Raw genomic sequence first — 20,371 nt, 5'->3', positions numbered from 1 at the left:
TCTGAGCGAGGTGATGTAGTGGCTGTAGTCTGTGGGAGGTGTTTTCAGTCCTCAGAGCTCACTCGGGGTTGGGACCAGCAGGAAGGTGCCAGGCGAGGGGAGAGATCTGTCGGAGTCCGAGCTCCTGTGAGCTTTCCGAGTTGGAGATAATGACCATCGCTGGGCTCCGTGGTTGAATTAGGTCCAGCTCTTGGACGTCAGCAGCTCGGATTCGTGTTTCCGAGTCCTCTGTGCCCCTCGAAATGAACATCCGTTGGATAACACGATCATAAGACCAGTTAAAGATCAGCGTCAGAGCAGAAACCTGAGGCAAAAGTAATTACAGAATGAGCATGTCCTTATTCAACATGAGACACCTGACCTTTAGAAGGACTTTTATTAAGCCTCCATCACGGGCTCCTGTACTTCTACCTGAATAGTTTACATCAGTTGTCCACGGGGCGCTTGGGTTCATGTAGCAGATAGACTCCAAGAATGGGGCATCGGTTGATTTAGCCCGAAGAGGACAGAGGGTCAGAAGGGTTTCGGGACCTGGTGATGAGGCTGTGGTACTGGGTGTTATTTTGGGAGTTAACCCTCAGCCTGCTGCCCACAGCGCCTGTCCCGCTGGTTCTTCAGCCCCTGTCAGTCAGCTGTGATCTTGCTCCAGGACAGCGCAGTGGACCCGGAATGTTTTCATGAGCCCCTGTGACCCAGAGTCATGCCGGCGTTCAGTGTCATGTTTTGAGCTAACTCTGAGGCATGTCCATACAAATAGATATCGCTTTGAATAAGTGGCAGTGCTATAAATCCGATGATGATAATTTCATTAGGTCCTCCGCAAAAAGACGAGGAGTGTTCTTCGGTGGGATGAGCTGCGCTGTGGCGCAGTGGACAGCAGGGCTGCCTTGCGGCGCTGGGCCCTGGGTTTGGTTCCTGCCGTGCTGTCTGTGTGGAGTTTGTATAGTTTCCTCCCGGTGCTCTGGTTTCCTTCCGCAGTCCGAACATATACTGTTGAGTCGATTGGCAGGTTCGTGTCTGTCTGCCATGTGATGGACTGGCGTCCTGTCCAGGGTGTGTCCTGCCTTGCACCTGTGGCTAGCTGGGATAGGGTCTGGCTCCAGTGTGGCCCTCAACTGGAAAAAGAGATTAGAAAATGGAAGGATGGATGTACTTCAATGGGGAAGACAGTATGCGATAGCTGCAAACAAGAGATTCATGTTTTGAAAGCTTCTGTGATTGTTTGACTGCTGGCACATTTCCAGATCAGTTACCTGATCACTCTTTCTAGAATGATCATTTATCTAACGCATGCGACATGTCCAAAATGCCAGCTTTACTGGACACTGCAGTAGCCTGAAGTACAGTATATGAATATGCTGTGTTATGCTGTTGACACCCATCTTACTGAGCTGCACAGCAGAGATACACACAGCCCAGTCTATCACAAAGGAGAGGCTCTCACTGTGTGAATCCCAGGTTCTGGTCTAGTTTGGTTTTGCCTTGAAAATGGGCTGCTGGTCCTCACATGCAGTGCTGTGTGGAGTGAAGCAGTTAGAGAAACCCTGTGATAGGTTGTCACCTGTTCTGCAGGCACAGTAAAGATGTTTGAGGTAACTCAGCTCCCCTACATTAATCTTGCAGTGTTGCTTTAACACACAGGTGTTACAACACGAGAAGGGTTCCAAACAAGAGGACGCCACTCAGCCCAATTTGCACATTTAGTACTTAGTAGCTAATTTAACTAAGGATCTGCAGCTGTTTCTTGAAAGAAGCCAAGATATCGGCTTCAACATTATAGCTGGGTAGCTTGTTCCAGACATCCACAACATGGACTTTGACACAGTTTCCATCGGTGTCCTTTGGCTTGTGTTTCACTGCCCGTTCTAGAGAAGCTCGCTGGGCTGACTGTGTCAGGGCCTTTAGAATCTGGCAACTTGAATCAAGTGTTTTTTCTGTTAATCGGTCGTTCAGATTTCAGAGTCTGGATCTCACTGCTTCCCTTCTGAGCCTGGGCCCAAAAGTTTAACTCCTTCAAGTCGGTGTAGTCCTTCGACTACTGTAATGCTCGACTCACTGGGGTTTCCAAATCTACTTTGAACAAACTGCAATATGCCCAAAATGCAGCAGCCAGAATCCTGACCAGGTCTAGTGCAAGTGATGACATTACTCCTGTCCTGGAGTCCTTGCACTGGCTTCTTGTCAAGTTCCGTGTGGACTTTAAAATCCTCATGCTCACCTATAAGGCTCTACATGGCTTGGCACCTCAGTACCTGTCTGAGCTATTATTGCCCTACTCCCCACCTGGCAACCTTCGCTCTTCAAATTCTGCCCTCCTTACTGTCCCCCAAGCCCGTCTACATTGTATGGGTGACAGGGCCTTCTCCTGTTATGCCCCAAGCTCTGAAAATCTCCCCAAGGATATCAGAGAGTCACCTTCTCTAAACTCCTTCAAATCCAGACTCAAAACCCTCTTCTTCAGAAAAGCCTGTACTTAACTGTTCCATTCTTCACCCCTCTGCTTTTCTTAGTACCACCATCCACGGTCACCTCTGTATATTGTAATTGTGTTTTATCATGTGTAATCTTTTTATTTAATGTTGTTGTCATACTGTAAAGCACTTTGAGAAGCCACCTTTAAAGTTGCTAGATAAAATCAAGTTTATCTAAAGAATGATTATTATTCATGTAGGACTGATGGCGTGAGTCATACTGGGCGAGAGGAGTCTTAGTGTGCCTTCAGTCCCCAGTGCTGGGCTGGCCTGCAGTCAGAGTGAGGAGCTGCTGGCTGAGGTGTTTTGTGCCAAGTGCTCTTTCCTGGGGCGTTGAGCTTGCAGCGTTTGGCCTGCTTAGTGTCCAGCCTCCACACACTCACTGTTAAGTGCTAAAATCTGTCAGTAGTCTACAATGTTAAATCAAAATCAAACTGGATTACCCGTTCCTTTCAAGTACGGCACAGGGCAGTCCATAACAGTTTGAAATTGCTCTGCTGTTCCATTAGCAGTTTGCAATGCCTGAGTTGGAACAGATGGTCCTGTTGGTGTGGACACACACAGTCAGGCAGTGCTGACCTCGATATTGCTGTTGACTGGAAAAAAGTGATCTTGTGGCAGATAGATACTCTTGGTTCTGGGCTGTTTGCTCTGCACCTGCATGAGTAAACTCATGGCAGCAAGACTCAGTGTTTCCCCTATTCATGTCCTAGCTGCAGGCAGTCTGTGAAAACTCTTCTGCTTCCGTCACTCTGTGTGAGGCCCTTCTGTCAGGAATGCTGGAGGAAGGGGCTACAGACTGTGTTTGAAAGCCAGTCAGTCAGTTTGAGATTTCTTACTCTGCCACACTGCTGCCCTGTCAGAGCTGGAGTTGTACGGGTGAACTGGGAACGTTGATTTCTTTTTGGACGTGACCAAATCATTGTGAATTCAGACACAGCACTGTGTACAGTGTGATTCACAAGTGTAAAGGCCAGGGAGTTCCATTTTCAATGGGAGTTAGGAAGTAAAGACGTAGCTGCAAATATGTGGCTCTGTAAAATATTTTTGTAATTTTAAATGGCTCCTTGAATATCCTGAGAACAAACTGTTATGCACAGTGGCACAGATGGGTTGCACTAGAGCAAAGCAGCCCGTCAGGTTTCTGCAGCTAATATTGAAGCAGGTGAAAATATTACATAGCCAGCAGCTTTAAACTAGAAGACTACAATCAGTTTTTTAAGGCTTCAAAGTGTAACAGTTCTTTGGGTTGGCAGGGCTCACTGCCTGGGTTCGAACCCGCATCTCCGGCGTCACGCAACAGGGAACTTGCCAGCTGAGCTAAAGGAGACCTCCCCCGGCCCGGGCGGCTGAGATCCCTGGGATACGCAGGGGCGAATTCGTTACTCAAGGAAGTCTCTGGCCACATACAGTACTTTAACAGTATGAGTGAACTACAAATAAATTAAGGGAAAACTAGAATGATGCTCAAATCAAGACTGCAGTGTATTAACCAAGCAGTGCTCATGCCATTATTGGCCACATGTCTTGTGTGCTTCAGCAGACAGTAACCCATTATTGCTCTAAAAGTGATGCAGCAGCAGGTGAGCCGCAGAGGTGGGGCAGGTTTGGTGTGGTGAAACCTGAACATCCAGCCGATCAGTGCAGCAGGTCCTGCGAGAGGTCAGGCAGCCCCATCTCAATGCCTGTTCAGCATGTTGTCAGGAGACAGTCCTGACGCAGTCTGGGCTTTCGTTTACCCAAGTGTCCTAGAATGGGAACAGTTTGCTTTGGAGGCTGGCTTCTGCAAACTGGCTGACGTAGCTGCTGTGGGTGGGAAAACGACTGCAGCAGGATACTAATGATGAGATCTTTGGACTAATTAGCTACCAGCTACCAAATGGGCTTGATGGGCCAATGGGCCTCTTCTCTTTTGTAAGCTTTCTTATATTCTTATGACTTGGGAGTCAGGAATCGTTAGCAACTTCCTCCAGTCTGGTTTCCCTTCAGGTCTTGGTCAGAGTCTGCTTCTGTTTACAAGTTGTAGGGCGACAAGCAAGCAAGCAAGGCAGGGAAAGGAGGCCTGTACTGCTTAATACTGGAACCCTGACCCAACGTTCTTTGGAAGTTTGTTCTTGTCAACAGTGCATGTCTTAATGCCTAGAGAGTGCCATTCTTGGGTTTGTGTTGCACAGGGAGAGACTCTGAAAACCGACTCCAGCAGATGCCAGAGCCTGAGTGGCCTCCCCTGCAGGTCCTGTCTCGCAGAGAGCACGCTCCTCGAGCACCGGAGGCCCAGGCTGGCGCCCTCCTGTGATGAGCAGGCTAAGACACACCAGCTTGGCAGATGGAAATGCTTGAAGTCGCTTGATGCAGGAAGGTTATTCTTATTTCTCAGTGAGGCTGCTGAGGAGTGTTTTGGTTGCAAAGTTGCAACTCTGTAATGAAGCCTCCTGCACTCATTTTGATGTCTAGTGTGGGCTTGAATGTGTTCAGGTTCCCTGGAGCCACTGGCGTTCAGCGGGGCTGGCTCCCATTGTTCAGGAGGAGCTTGCTGTGTACGGGGTGACCCCGCAGTGCACTGGACTTCGAGACCCAGGAGCTTGTTGTTCTCCGCTGCCCTGGGGGCCTGTTCTCTTGGTGTTGGCACACGTGCCGGAGGGATAATTAATTTACCATCCAGCCAGCGAAGATCGGCCCCCCCTTCCTGTCTTCGGCCCTCATCACCTGCAATCAGGCTGAACAATGAGGCCGCTGCAGCAGGAAGTGTGCAAGGCTGGTGCTGCTCCGCGGGCTCAGTCCGCCTGGTTCAGAAGGTCAGCTCTCCACAACGTCAAGGGCAACAATGGAAGGGGTCAGGCAGTCCGGGGAAATGAATGCGTGGCGTGCTCTGGGAATACCTTCCACAGGTTCAGTTTCCTTTGCCGTTTCTGCTGGGGCCAGCCCGTTCGGCGCACCTGACCGGCCACCGTGACCCTCTGCCCTCTCCGACATCTTGCTCAGTTCTTTTACATGAATTTAAAGAGGCTGTTGAATGCCAGGGCTCCTGGCCTCCGTCTGTCGTGTTGTGAAAGCTGTGAAGCAGCTCTTTCTGCAGTGGGGCTGAGGTGGCTGGTTCTCTACGCACTGCGTGTGCTGCTGGTGAAATACTCCTAGAACACCAGAGTTCGCAGTGCCGCCTGCAAGGCCAGGCTTGTGCTGTAGCTGAGCCTCGCACGCAGCTGGTGCTGGGCCTGGGGAATGTGGGTGTGTCTCTGAGGCAGCCCCAGATAGTGCTGTGCAGCTGGGACAGGGTGGAGTCTGCTAACCACAGGACTGCCATCGTCACCCTGCTTACTCACCTCCTGCGGCTCACGCACGTTCAGCCGGTTGCAGCCCTACCCCAGCAGTGTCTGCTGCAATGCTGCTTCTCTTTAGTTTGGCTTTGGAGTGCATTGAAACTGTGCAGATCAGTCTTTACTGCCCTCCTGCCCCTCACTCTGTGCTGCTTTGCTCTTCTGCCCCTCTCTCTGGGCAGTAAGGTCTGCGTCTGCCCTCCTGCCCCTCTCTCTGGGCAGTAAGGTCTGCGTCTGCCCTCCTGCCCCTCTCTCTGGACAGTAAGGTCTGCGTCTGCCCTCCTGCCCCTCTCTCTGGGCAGTAAGGTCTGCGTCTGCCCTCCTGCCCCTCTCTCTGGGCAGTAAGATCTGCGTCTGCCCTCCTGCCCCTCTCTCTGGGCAGTAAGATCTGCGTCTGCCCTCCTGCCCCTCTCTCTGGGCAGTAAGGTCTGCGTCTGCCCTCCTGCCCCTCTCTCTGGGCAGTAAGGTCTGCGTCTGCCCTCCTGCCCCTCTCTCTGGGCAGTAAGGTCTGCGTCTGCCCTCCTGCCCCTCTCTCTGGACAGTAAGGTCTGCGTCTGCCCTCCTGCCCCTCTCTCTGGGCAGTAAGGTCTGCGTCTGCCCTCCTGCCCCTCTCTCTGGGCAGTAAGGTCTGCGTCTGCCCTCCTGCCCCTCTCTCTGGACAGTAAGGTCTGCGTCTGCCCTCCTGCCCCTCTCTCTGGACAGTAAGGTCTGCGTCTGCCCTCCTGCCCCTCTCTCTGGGCAGTAAGGTCTGCGTCTGCCCTCCTGCCCCTCCCTCTGGACAGTAAGGTCTGCGTCTGCCCTCCTGCCCCTCCCTCTGGGCAGTAAGGTCTGCGTCTGCCCTCCTGCCCCTCTCTCTGGACAGTAAGGTCTGCGTCTGCCCTCCTGCCCCTCTCTCTGGACAGTAAGGTCTGCGTCTGCCCTCCTGCCCCTCTCTCTGGGCAGTAAGGTCTGCGTCTGCCCTCCTGCCCCTCTCTCTGGGCAGTAAGGTCTGCGTCTGCCCTCCTGCCCCTCTCTCTGGACAGTAAGGTCTGCGTCTGCCCTCCTGCCCCTCTCTCTGGGCAGTAAGGTCTGCGTCTGCCCTCCTGCCCCTCCCTCTGGGCAGTAAGGTCTGCGTCTGCCCTCCTGCCCCTCTCTCTGGGCAGTAAGGTCTGCGACTGCCCTCCTGCCCCTCTCTCTGGGCAGTAAGGTCTGTGTCTGCCCTCCTGCCCCTCTCTCTGGGCAGTAAGGTCTGTGTCTGCCCTCCTGCCCCTCTCTCTGGGCAGTAAGGTCTGTGTCTGCCCTCCTGCCCCTCTCTCTGGGCAGTAAGGTCTGTGTCTGCCCTCCTGCCCCTCTCTCTGGGCAGTAAGGTCTGTGTCTGCCCTCCTGCCCCTCTCTCTGGGCAGTAAGGTCTGTGTCTGCCCTCCTGCCCTTCTCTCTGGGCAGTAAGGTCTGTCTCTGCCCTCCTGCCCCTCTCTCTGGGCAGTAAGGTCTGTGTCTGCCCTCCTGCCCCTCTCTCTGGACAGTAAGGTCTGTGTCTGCCCTCCTGCCCCTCTCTCTGGACAGTAAGGTCTGTGTCTGCCCTCCTGCCCCTCTCTCTGGGCAGTAAGGTCTGTGTCTGCCCTCCTGCCCTTCTCTCTGGGCAGTAAGGTCTGTGTCTGCCCTCCTGCCCCTCTCTCTGGACAGTAAGGTCTGTGTCTGCCCTCCTGCCCCTCTCTCTGGGCAGTAAGGTCTGCGTCTGCCCTGCAGCCCTCTGTGTGTGCTGTGTTGTGCTGTGGTTTGCTGTCCTCTCGCTGGCCAGGCTCAGCGCTGACCACGCTCTGTGAATCGCTTTTCCAAGAGTGGCTGAGAGTGTTCTTCCTGTGAGGTGCCCAGTGCCGAGACCGCACAGCCCTCCCATATCCCCCCACCTTTAGCTGGCCGCCGCTGGGGCCAGAGAGCCTGCACGTGCTCCAGGCCGGATCCCCGTGTGTCCCCTGGTGACAGAAGACTAGCCTGCGGGCAGGCCTGGACACGCTGGTGGGCCTGACGGACTGACGGACCCTTCTCAAGCAGAGCTGGCTGGACAGTGACCCCTGCCTCATGCTGTGTAGACAGGCCAGTCAGGACTGGCTTTCCTTCCAGTGTGGGATCGTTCAGGAACGGTAGACTCTTGAGTTCTGGCATCAGAATACATGAATACATGAAGTTTCTCCCCTCGTAGACGGCCTCTCCCACTCTTCATTTCCACTTGCCCCTGCTACCCTCAGGGAGGCGGTTTAGAAAGCCTGCGGCCAAGAAATATATGTAAAAGAAATCGTTGTTCCCTGTGCCATCGGTTTATTAAACAGTGACTGTTGTGATCCGGGATGGAACGATTGCATTATGTGTAGTGATTGTCTCATATGGGCAGAGTGCGATGTGTATATAAACTGTATGTATTGTTGCATGTCCAGGACTATTGTTTGCCTTTAGCATGCAATTGTATTTGATGTATTATTCGAATTATTCATTTTTGTAGTTTTGTATGGTGATGCCGAAGACGAATCTCCATCCTTTTGGATGGACCATAAAGTTATATAAATAAATTCCTGAGGTAACATAAGGTACAGGCATGTTTGAGACCAGTAATAGGAATACTTGCCAAAAGGAATTGGAGCTATATGCTGGGAATGCACTACTGCGGCATGGAAGAGGGTTCTGAGAGTCTGGACCGGGAGCAGGACTGGGGCGGCAGACTGGTGACCAGTTCCTTCTGCACCCTGCAGGCACAGCAGAGCTCCTGTCTGCTCTAATGGCCCTGTGTGGTGGATGGGTCACTCCAGTCACAGTGCTTCCTTCAAATGCAGGTTAGCATTTGGTATAACATATGCAGAAGGAGGTAATTAACTGCAGCATGGTAGGCAGGTGTCCCAGGGAAGGCAGGTAGCTGTGGGACATGCTGCAGGTGGGCCAGCAGGGGGCGTCACACCATTGACCATGGAGCTGTAGAGCAGGGGGGACCCATCCTTCTCCCAGAGGTCTCTGTTCCAGTCAAGCTCCCAGTTACACAGTTAAATCTTTAATTCACTCAGTAAGATGATTAATTCAACATATTTTATTTTTTTCAGCACAAAAGCAGAAATTGCCTCTTCACTATTGCATTTTCTAAGTAACATAAAATTCCAAACTTTTGAGTAGAAAAAAAACCTTGCAGAGTTGTGTCTGTTTGATTGCGGACTCAGTTAGCTACAGTAGTTATGTGGTCTGGAATGAAAGCCAGCAGGACGGGACTGTGACCCCCTGCTGTAGTGCGTTTCTCAGCCAGTGTGCCTCCTGACATTATCCCCGCGGAGGGGTGCCCTTGACATCGGTGCTCGGCGCCTGCAGAAGAGCTGGACCTTCCCTGTGGATCACGACGACGTGTTGCCTTTCCTGCACAGGAGCCAGTGTGCCAAGGCAGGTAACGAGCATTGTGGGAGTCCGCCGTGTAAGCCTGGGAAAGGGCCGGAGCCAGTAAACACTCCTGGACCCCGGTGAGCATGGAAACGAGCTGTTTGTTTTGTTTCCCCTGCTGGAACAGCGCCGGCGCCTCTTCCTCTGCGTCACTCGGGCTCGCTCCGCTCCAGCCTTGCGGGGGGCGATGCTCTGGGCAGGCCTGTGGAGCTGCTGTCTTATCGATGTCCTGCTGCAGAAGGACGCGGTGGAGCTCAGACCGCGTGTCCCTTCTGCTGTCGGAGCAGCTAGTGAATAGTATCTTGCAGTGGAGTAGCTGAAGGGGGAAGTGTTTGCCGAAGGCGGTTGGAGTGCGCCGAGGCACACCTGTCTCCCGCGCAGGGGCGTGCAGTGGGTGGCCGCACAGACTCTGGCGGACACCAGAGCAGGGAAAGTGAGAGGGTGGAGGAGTGACAGCGGGCAGGCTGCTCTCTGACACTGCCAGCGGATTCCCTCTCAGGGCACAGCACTGCAGGGTGTGTCACTGCCTGTCACTCCTGGACACAGCACTGCAGGGTGTGTCACTGCCTGTCACTCCTGGACACGGCACCGCAGGGTGTGTCACTGCCTGACACTCCTGACAAGGCAGGGTGTGTCACTGCCTGTCACTCCTGGCACTGCAGGGTGTGTCACTGCCTGTCACTCCTGGCACTGCAGGGTGTGTCACTGCCTGTCACTCCTGGACACGGCACCGCAGGGTGTGTCACTGCCTGTCACTCCTGGACACGGCACCGCAGGGTGTGTCACTGCCTGTCACTCCTGGACACGGCACCGCAGGGTGTGTCACTGCCTGTCACTCCTGGACACGGCACCGCAGGGTGTGTCACTGCCTGTCACTCCTGGACACGGCACCGCAGGGTGTGTCACTGCCTGTCACTCCTGGACACAGCACTGCAGGGTGTGTCACTGCCTGTCACTCCTGGACACGGCACCGCAGGGTGTGTCACTGCCTGACACTCCTGACAAGGCAGGGTGTGTCACTGCCTGACACTCCTGACAAGGCAGGGTGTGTCACTGCCTGTCACTCCTGGCACTGCAGGGTGTGTCACTGCCTTTCACTCCTGGCACTGCAGGGTGTGTCACTGCCTGTCACTCCTGGACACGGCACCGCAGGGTGTGTCACTGCCTGTCACTCCTGGACACGGCACCGCAGGGTGTGTCACTGCCTGTCACTCCTGGACACGGCACCGCAGGGTGTGTCACTGCCTGTCACTCCTGGACACGGCACTGCAGGGTGTGTCACTGCCTGTCACTCCTGGACACAGCACCGCAGGGTGTGTCACTGCCTGTCACTCCTGGACACAGCACCGCAGGGTGTGTCACTGCCTGTCACTCCTGGACACAGCACTGCAGGGTGTGTCACTGCCTGTCACCCCTGGCACTGCAGGGTGTGTCACTGCCTGTCACCCCTGGCACTGCAGGGTGTGTCACTGCCTGTCACCCCTGGCACTGCAGGGTGTGTCACTGCCTGTCACTCCTGGCACTGCAGGGTGTGTCACTGCCTGTCACTCCTGGACACAGCACTGCAGGATGTGTCACTGCCTGTCACTCCTGGACACTCCTGGCACCGCAGGGTGTGTCACTGCCTGTCACTCCTGGCACTGCAGGGTGTGTCACTGCCTGTCACTCCTGGACACGGCACTGCAGGGTGTGTCACTGCCTGTCACTCCTGGACACGGCACTGCAGGGTGTGTCACTGCCTGTCACTCCTGGACACGGCACTGCAGGGTGTGTCACTGCCTGTCACTCCTGGACACAGCACTGCAGGGTGTGTCACTGCCTGTCACTCCTGGACACAGCACTGCAGGGTGTGTCACTGCCTGTCACTCCTGGACACAGCACTGCAGGGTGTGTCACTGCCTGTCACTCCTGGACACAGTAGCGCAGGGTGTGTCACTGCCTGTCACTCCTGGACACAGCACCGCAGGGTGTGTCACTGCCTGTCACTCCTGACAAGGCAGGGTGTGTCACTGCCTGTCACTCCTGGCACTGCAGGGTGTGTCACTGCCTGTCACTCCTGGACACGGCACCGCAGGGTGTGTCACTGCCTGTCACTCCTGGACACGGCACCGCAGGGTGTGTCACTGCCTGTCACTCCTGGACACGGCACCGCAGGGTGTGTCACTCCTGGACACAGCACCGCAGGGTGTGTCACTCCTGGACACAGCACTGCAGGGTGTGTCACTGCCTGTCACTCCTGGCACTGCAGGGTGTGTCACTGCCTGTCACTCCTGGACACAGCACTGTAGGATGTGTCACTGCCTGTCACTCCTGGACACTCCTGGCACCGCAGGGTGTGTCACTGCCTGTCACTCCTGGCACTGCAGGGTGTGTCACTGCCTGTCACTCCTGGACACGGCACTGCAGGGTGTGTCACTGCCTGTCACTCCTGGACACAGCACTGCAGGGTGTGTCACTGCCTGTCACTCCTGGACACAGCACTGCAGGGTGTGTCACTGCCTGTCGCTCCTGGACACAGCACTGCAGGGTGTGTCACTGCCTGTCACTCCTGGACACAGCACTGCAGGGTGTGTCACTGCCTGTCACTCCTGGACACAGTAGCGCAGGGTGTGTCACTGCCTGTCACTCCTGGACACGGCACTGCAGGGTGTGTCACTGCCTGTCACCCCTGGACACGGCACTGCAGGGTGTGTCACTGCCTGTCACTCCTGGACACGGCACTGCAGGGTGTGTCACTGCCTGTCACTCCTGGACACGGCACTGCAGGGTGTGTCACTGCCTGTCACTCCTGGACACTCCTGGCACCGCAGGGTGTGTCACTGCCTGTCACTCCTGGACACAGTAGCGCAGGGTGGGTGTATCACTCCTGGAGAGAGCATGAAGTTGACTAGTGAGATGTGGCCTCTTGACCCACCTTCCCTGTTTGATAGTTAGTATCCCTTTATCCGAGGATCTCATCCATCTGTTTCCTGAAAGAAGCCAGGGCTCTGGCTTCAGCCACGTGGCTGGGTAGCTTGTTCCACACCCCCACAACCCTGTGTGTAAAGAAGTGCCTCCTGTTCCTAGTTTTGAACATACTTCCACACGGTTTCCACTTGTATTCTCTGGTTCAGGTCTCACTGCTCTGATGAAATCCCCTGAGGTGACTTTGTTGGTGCCTTTCAGGATTTTGAATACTTGTCTCAGGTCCCCTCTTAATCTTCTTGTTTCAAGATTGAAATGTTCATTTATTTCAGCCTGTCAGTGTAGCTCATTCCCTTAAGCCCTGGGATGTGTCCTGCTGCTCTTCTCTGGACAGTTTCCAGAGCAGCAATATCTTTCTTAGAGAAGACAGAGGTCTGTTCAGTCTGCGAGGGGCAAGTGCACACAAGATGACTGCTGAGACAAGGACATTCTGTCCTTCGTGGTCCTGTGGTTATTAGCGTTCTTTGCTCAGAAGAGCTCTTTTCTTGCTACTTAGAAAGACCGTTTCTGTGCGGCTAGCCACTCAGTTCAGGAAGTGACAGGCCTGTACAGCAGTAAGTGCACTCAGGAGATAAAGATGCATACCCACGATGCCCTGGGAGGAGCCCAGTGGGAAGAATGACCGTATCAGAGCTCGTGGTGGATAATAGCCTGATCAGGAATAAATGCGGGTATTAAAATGACAGGTGTTTTAGAGCTTTCTGTTACAATAAATATTCTTGTTTTCTGGGGCGTGTGAAGGCCCGTACTTATGCTAGTATGGACGTGGATGGCTGTTTCGTGAGCTGATATGGGCTCCCTGTCAGTGTTCGCCACCTTGTGTTGTAATTGCTAGTTGCCGGGATTTTTAGTTGGATGAAAGAAAGCTGTGCTTGGTGTGCATTTAGGAAGATATAGAAAATGAGGCAACTTTTAAAGAACTCACGCCCCTGGCTTACTCATAATGACCGTTTTCTTCACACCTGTATAATTCCACTGTGTTTATTATGGGGTGAGACTCTCCCACATTTCTTCTGGGCATGTTTCTGTGCTGTCTATGGATTTGTATTCTCTTAGTGTGTTTTTTCACACAGCAGTCCCAACCTACTTGATTTCATGTGTGATTATTTTTAGGATGTGAGAAAAACTCTGTTAGAGATGTGACATGAAAAAACCAGACTGTTTTGCACGTAAGCCGGCCCTTCCTGGTGCCACAGCACGAGTCAACACCTGTATCCTTTTAGCACAAGGCTAACCAGATACAAGTGTGACACCTGCTGGCGGGAACAAGGTAGTAGAAATCAGTTAGTAATGAATTCGTGATTTATATGGCTAATATCCAAAGTGACTTAAATTTGACCCCATTAACACAACCGTGTCTTTTAATGGGAGGATACTGGTGAAATCCCTTTCTCAAGGGTACAACAGCAGTGTCTCACCTGACTTCACGGGCCCAGAACCTTAACCACTGCCCCACACTGCTGCCCCCTAATGATGATGTGTAATATATCCCCTGTTACTAACAGGGAAGCAGTGGAGTGAAGTTTTGTGCCATGTGGGATGTTAGTTCAGAGGGATTCATCCAGGAAGATGCTCGAGAAGATGGAGAAGGTTGAAGCTGTGGTGTGGGGCAATCTGATCTGTTTCCAAGCGGCTGTGCTGAGAGTTGACAACGCGCTGGGGGCGTACAGTGTCATGTGCTGCTTGGGTGGCCGTGTGCTGACTCACTGCTGCCCCCTGTCTGCTGTGCAGGTCCGTGTACGATGGCCAGGAGCATGGGCTCTTCATGGAAAAGCTGGAAGGGCGCATCAAGAACCACGACCGCGAGATTGAGAAGATGTGCAACTTCCACTTCCAGGGCTTTGTGGACTCCATCACTGAGCTGCTCAAAGTGCGCGGGGAGGCCCAGAAGCTCAAGGTATAGAGGGGCCGGAGGAGTGGGGGGCGGGGCCAGAGGAGTGGGGGGCGGGGATATGAGACTGGAGGGCGGGGGGCCAGAGACTGGAGGGCGGGGACAGAGGAGTGTAGGGTGGGGGGCCAGAGACTGGAGGTTGGGAGCAGAGGAGTGAAGGTCAGGGATAGTAGAGAGTGGAGGGTGGGGGCGGGATGGGAGACTGCATGAAGGCATGGGGGGCTGGAGGAGTGGAGGGCAGGATTGAGGACTCTAGTGGGGTATGGAGGAATGGCGAGGGTGGGGAGAGGAGTGGTGGGGGGGTACGGAGGAGTAGGGGGCACCATGGGGGAATGGCTAGGGAGGGCGCGGATGGGAGACTAGAGGGAGAAGACAGTGGACTGGGGGGATGGGGAGCTGGAGGGGGAGACAGGGCATTGCTGGGAAATGCAGACACCAGTCCAGTTTGCTGGAGGAGCTTTACTGCTGGTGCAGCATGTCTTCCCTGCACAGCTTGCTGTGGGGCTGCTGATAACCCCCACAGACACCCCTACCACAAACCTGAGAAGAGTATAGACCTCGTCAACAATGGGCAATAACTCTCACTTATTTCCAGATGTGTAGGGGTTTTTAAATTTTTATTGCACTTCTCATTCAGAAACAATGCGAAATAGAGCCCTGGTCTCTGTGACAGACCGTGCTGTGAAACAGCGTCTGGTGCTGCAGTCCCTTGGGAAGTGGCTCCCCACTGGTGCTGTTGCCTTGGGCAGAGGTCCTGTTCTTGTGTGACTGGGGGTTAATAACCACTGACCATCCTTCAGTAATCCGTTGAAGCTGTCAGTGAATGCAGCAGGATGTCTGCATGTGTCCACAAGAGGGCGCTCCTCCCCTGTTCTCCTGCGGTTTGCAGGAAAGGGCCTGTCTCGCTGTGTCGCAGTCTGTATTCACAAGCATACTGAGCACAGCTTTGTAATGCCTCATGCTCACTTTCTCAAAGTAAGTTTGTTGGGTTGTTATGGTGTTAGGGACCTTACACAAAAGCTTTGTAGGGTGCAGTTCATATAATTAGCAAATGTGCAAGTAAGAATATGCGAAAGGGGATGGACAAGAAGAAGCCATTTGGTTGCTTGTGGGCAGCTGTGGAGCAATTCCAGCCAAGGCTTTGACAGCATTGCTGGCTTTGTAAATATTACCTGGCAGTTAAATCTTTATAAAATATTTTATAAAGATATGTTATTATCTATACACATTTCTATGTTTATATCCTTCCTATAAACCAGAACCAGTTATGTGTGATTGCATGTTGTGGGTTTTGGAGGGGGTTTGACGGGGGTGGGGGAAGTGAAGGAGGGGACTTCAAGTGCAGAGGTAAGTGTTCTTTGTTCTCTCGGTTGGGTTTCTTATATTTTGAAACATTCAGATGAATACGAAAATGTTCACAAAATATTTTTAACCTGAGTGAATCTTTTTACCATCACTTAAAAATGAGACACTGTGCCATACACTGTAATCCAAAACACTAAGCACAACACAAAGGAGACTCAAACACCTGTATGTGCCAGATTTGTTTTGCATCATGCAGGATTGGCGCAGACATTATCTTTTATCCCGCAGCTGTAGCAGTATAATATGAAAAACAGAATTCTCATTCTGTAGCTCTTCAAGAAAGGGAAGGACAGGATCTTAGTATCAGAGAGCTGCCAGCAACCAAATGATCTAGATGTGCCAGTTGGGCTCTTCTTCTTTGCATTCTTCCTCATGTTAAATAAGAATGTAAGAAAGTTTGCCAATTGGGCCATGGGCCCATCTAGCTTGTCTTACTCTTGTGTGTAGCCCATGCTCTCATGCTCTAACCTGAATGACGTCAGCTGGCTCATTCTGGATCTGGCTGGGCTGCAGGGCTGCAGTGGAGTCAGGTCTATCCCTGGGACAGCAGGGCACACATGTGGTGTGATGATATGCGTCACTAAATGTGTTGGGAAGCCACTCCGAGCCTTCAGAGAGCAACGTCTCCCTTAATTCCAGGAGCGGATTAGCAGTGTCCGGTAGACGCAGTGACATTCCTGCTTCCTCAGGGCCCTGAGGACATGTTCCCCCGGGTCAGAACCCACTCCTCTCCATCCGGATCCGATCCGTTCCCTGTTCCCTGCCCCTCTCCCTGCTTGTCTCTGACGGTCCTGTGCTTCTCTTCCAGAGCCAGGTGATCGACACCAACAGGCTGCTGCAGGACGATGGGAAAGAGGTATGGCCTTGCTGACCGCGCTGCGGAGCGCTTCCTGGTGTATCCGATTTCAGTTGTGCCCACTCCAGTTTCGGGCGTAGCGCGTGTTTATTTTTCTAGCGATTTTGGGAGAGCAGAAGAAACCTCTGCATTATTTAGAGTGAGGATGGAAATTCCGAAGTAAAAACATTAGCTTGCCGCAAGCTGGGGAAAAAATAGATATGGAATTAGGTTAGCTAAAACCGGTTTGAGGACCTACTGGAAAAGCATGGTATTTTAGTCAGATGTATTTATATCTTAATTGAGACCATCTCTTTAGCAGTTCGGTTCCAGACAGCCTACAAGAAGCAGACTCACTGGATTGGTGCTGGAGTTCTGACAACACGCTGAGGGATTCTGTTAAGTCTGAGGAGTTTATATTCTCCAGGACAGCAGAGGTTTTACATGTGGATTTCCAGCTCTGTCCGTCCTGTCTGAACCTCTTTTTTCCAGTAGACTTGTGTGTTTTCCCCGGTGCTCCTGGGAAGTGTGCTGCTCTTGATGACGTGTCCTGTGTCCAGACACTCATGTCGTTTCTCCCCACTCTCCCAGCTCGTGCAGACGCTGGAGGAGCTGAAACAGTGCCGTCTGCAGCAGAGGAACATCGCCACCACGATAGACAAGCTGACGCTGTGTCTACCAGGTACTACCCTGAGAGCAGACCCCGGCCCCACCAGGTTCACTGGCCCCTGGGTCTCTGACCCCAGCAGGTACACTGACCCCTGGGTCACTGGCCCCACCACGTACACTGACCCCTGGGTCTGGCAGTTACTGACCCCGCACTCAATGTCTCTAATTCTTTTGCCAGCCAGTTCTCTAAAAAAAGAATAATAATTTAGTAGTTAATAAATAATAGTTGCTCTCAATGTCTCTGACCTGTCCAGGAAGGCAGGGCGAATATGTCCCTCTTTAGAAACAGTGCCGTGAGATTTTTAATGACCAGGTAAACAGGACTTTAGCAGGTTCTGGAAATTTTCATCCCAGAATGAAGAGCGCCCCATGTTGGTTCAACTAACGTCATTTACAGCTCTAACTTGGTCATGCTTTGAGGGCTTCCGTCCCAGTACTGACCAGGTTCAGCCCTGATTTCTAGATTTCTAGAACTTCTAGATCTGACCGCGGCGCTGGTCTGCCTGTTGCTCTGACCGCGGCGCTGGTCTGCCTGTTGCTCTGACCGCGGCGCTGGTCTGCCTGTTGCTCTGACCGCGGCGCTGGTCTGCCTGTTGCTGTGCCCCTGCTGCCTGACCTCAATGTCTACTTCAGCAGCCTGGACTCAGAGTTTTCATGGGTTTTCCGAGCCCAGCTGTGCTGCTGGCCTGTAGGAGCTGGAGCCAGCCTGCCAGACTGACCTTGGTGCTGTCTAGTCTCTGTGCTGTGTTTCTCATCATCATTCTCTCTCCTTCTCTTTCAGTCCTGGAGATGTACGGCAAACTGCAGGAGCAAATGAGAACCAAGAGGTACCAGTATGCTGCTGTGCGTTTTTCCCTCTGTGACCTTCAGATACTTCTGTGTGTGTGAGGGATTTTCGTTTTTTTATCTCGGGATCAGGTGAAGGCTTCTAGTGTCCTTAAGAGGACTTGTATGTGTGTCTTTCCAGTCTGAATGTGTCTTTGCAGCAGGCTGTTTGTGCCACTCTAGCTCACAAGTCATGCCTGTACACGGGGCCTTCACCACTGAATCCTCCTTCAGCACACCCTGTCCTTAGCCATGCGGTGCTCTTACTCCCTAGGATTCCCTAATTGCGTATGGAAAAAGTGCTGTCTTCGTTCTAACATGAACAACAAGAACGGGGTTGTCATCTGCCTTTGCGTGGAGTCTGTCTACTCCTCAGATCCAGGCCCACAGCGTCCTGTTGTTGACTGAGAGTCCAAAATACATGTCTCTCTGGCAGTGTCTCCAGCAGCCACTACTCCTCTTTTCCCTCTGGGAAGTCGTGTATCTGTGATAAAGACTGGCTGCTGACGCCGTGAGCTGTCCGGTCTTGGCAGTGTTTTTCCAGGTCGTGTTTGCTGTGATGCTGCCATGTGGGGCTGACCTGATTGGCTGCTGTCTTTTCCTTCCTTGTATCCCTGCCTGGCACCAGCTCCCCGGTGTTATTCTGGTGTTTGGAGACGCATACCTCTTGAAGTGTTTGATTTTGCCATTTCCCTTGATCTCCCTGTAGGTGCCTTCTCGCTTCCTGTAGCCAGATTCCCAGTGCGTTCAATGTTTCAAGGATGAGCTGGGCTGTTGGGCCTTGTCACAGATGTCATGTGGCTGGTGAAGTTTGGAAGTGTTAGTACAGGGGTGCGCAGCTGTGCTCTGGGAGCAGATCTCGAAGGTCTGAGTTACTGATCCCGTGCACACACACTCCTCACAGACCCAATCTTCTGCCGCCACTGAGCTGCCAGTGCCTCTCTGACCTCTGATCCTGAGACTCAAACCCTCCGTCTTTAAGCTTTAATCTCTGCCTTGGGTGGTGGTGTGCAGAGGATTATCCATGGTGGTTATCCCTGCTGTGCAGGTTCCTGTGTTCAGATCGATGGCCATTAAGATGGACTAATCGGATTATGTCCGTACTGATCTAAACTTTCATTCGCCTTGATGCTGGAAGACTTGAGTTTCTAGGTTTTGCAGCCAGCCTTGAGCTGTTCCTGTGTGCTGGGTTAGAACGTCACCTCCCCTCCCCTCTGGCCTTCTCTTACGTACCCAGCATACAGACACCTGAAGTGTGAGAGTGGTGACTGAGGAATAGTTGTATCCTTGTCTGCTGCAGCTCTTGATTAGAGCTCAGCTGCTGTCTTGTACAAACACTGTCTCAGTAGAAGTCATGAATAGGAAGGTAAGGTTTTCCTCCCAGAACATGTACAAGAACTGCAGTTTTGCAGAGAAGAAGTCTTATGGAAAGAAAAACAGAGATATGTTTTCAGTGACTTCTGAGATGGATTTTATTTTTTCTGAGCAAGTGATGGATTCAGTACAGATGTAGAAGGAAGTTCAAAAAGCTTTGCCCACCCTGTGTCTCAGATCTCAGCAGCTCACGGCTGGGCCTGGTCAGGAGCAGGGACCTCCAGGGAAAACCTTGCTGGTGCTGTAATGTGTTGGTGGACCAGTAGGAGGTGCTCCCCAGAGCCCACAACGTGGTCAGCCACGGTGCTGTTCATAGGGTTGCCTGGGTATATTTCCAGTTGGCTTTGTACAGTCTTTGTAGTAATCTGGATTTGTACTTCTGCTTTTACTATCTGGCATCTCTTATATACTGATTGATACTTCTGCCAAAGTGATTTATAATCCTTTCCCATTTACACAGCTGTGTATTTTACTGGACATTGTGAAGTACTTTGGTCAACAGCAGTGTCTCTCTTGGGATTTGAACCCACAACCTTGCAGTTACAGCTACTCTAGGACCCTGAGCACTGATCCACACTGCTGCCCTTAACTGACCAGGTGAAGCATTTTCTCACTGCTCCCTTAGGGATGAGGCGTGCATCGGCGTGTGTCGGTGACCTCCTTCATGTGCTCTGTCCTTCCTTTTCATCTCCCTCTTTGTAAGGGCACACTGGTCCTGGAACTTGTTTCCCGTTGCAGAACAAAACCGTTGGTCTTCAAATCCCAGATCCCTTATATGTGGTGCCAAACTAGTAATGGAAGAAGCAGTTGGGGATCTTGTACATTAAGTGAGCTGAGGCGTCATGTGATTTCATCGAGTGAGCTACAGGACTCGACACGACTTCTCGTCGAGAGCGTGTCAAATTTAACGACTGCAGTTGCTGAATCTTGCTGCCTTTTTATGGCCTGGAGGTGTCGTATCATACGACTGGGAATGGCAGGGGGTGACTAATCAAACGATTCCCTCACGACTTTACATCACGGTTCCAACGAGCCGCTCCTCCATTCCCACAGTCCAAAACACCCGCCTTCCCTCTGTCCTTGCGGCCACACTGTACTTCCGGCTGTGACCACCGCAGACACGAGAGCCCACCCCTGCGACTCTCTGCGACTGGCTATGAGAAAATCAAACCCATTTGATATTATCGTAGAGTTGTGGGGGCTGTTAAGAGCGATATGACTGAGTTGCTGGGGGGTGTCACGCTACACCACTGATGGCAACGGGCGCGAGCTG

General features: G+C 52.7%; 1 protein-coding gene across 2 annotated transcripts in view; it reads left to right on the top strand.

Moving 5' to 3' along the window:
• The window catches only part of exoc6b (exocyst complex component 6B), a 150,892-nt gene that overhangs the window by 960 nt on the left and 129,561 nt on the right, over window positions 1-20,371 (top strand). For both annotated transcript variants that reach the window (XM_015343850.2, XM_006629096.3), the window contains exons 2-5: window positions 13,871-14,036; window positions 16,204-16,251; window positions 16,822-16,912; window positions 17,681-17,726. In XM_015343850.2, the coding sequence (XP_015199336.1) occupies window positions 13,871-14,036; window positions 16,204-16,251; window positions 16,822-16,912; window positions 17,681-17,726 (351 nt within the window). The remainder of the gene's footprint in view (window positions 1-13,870; window positions 14,037-16,203; window positions 16,252-16,821; window positions 16,913-17,680; window positions 17,727-20,371) is intronic.

This window comes from Lepisosteus oculatus, chromosome 1 (genome assembly GCF_040954835.1).
Source record: "Lepisosteus oculatus isolate fLepOcu1 chromosome 1, fLepOcu1.hap2, whole genome shotgun sequence".
Classification (NCBI taxonomy): Eukaryota; Metazoa; Chordata; class Actinopteri; order Semionotiformes; family Lepisosteidae; genus Lepisosteus; species Lepisosteus oculatus.
This window is presented reverse-complemented; position numbering and strand designations above follow the sequence as displayed.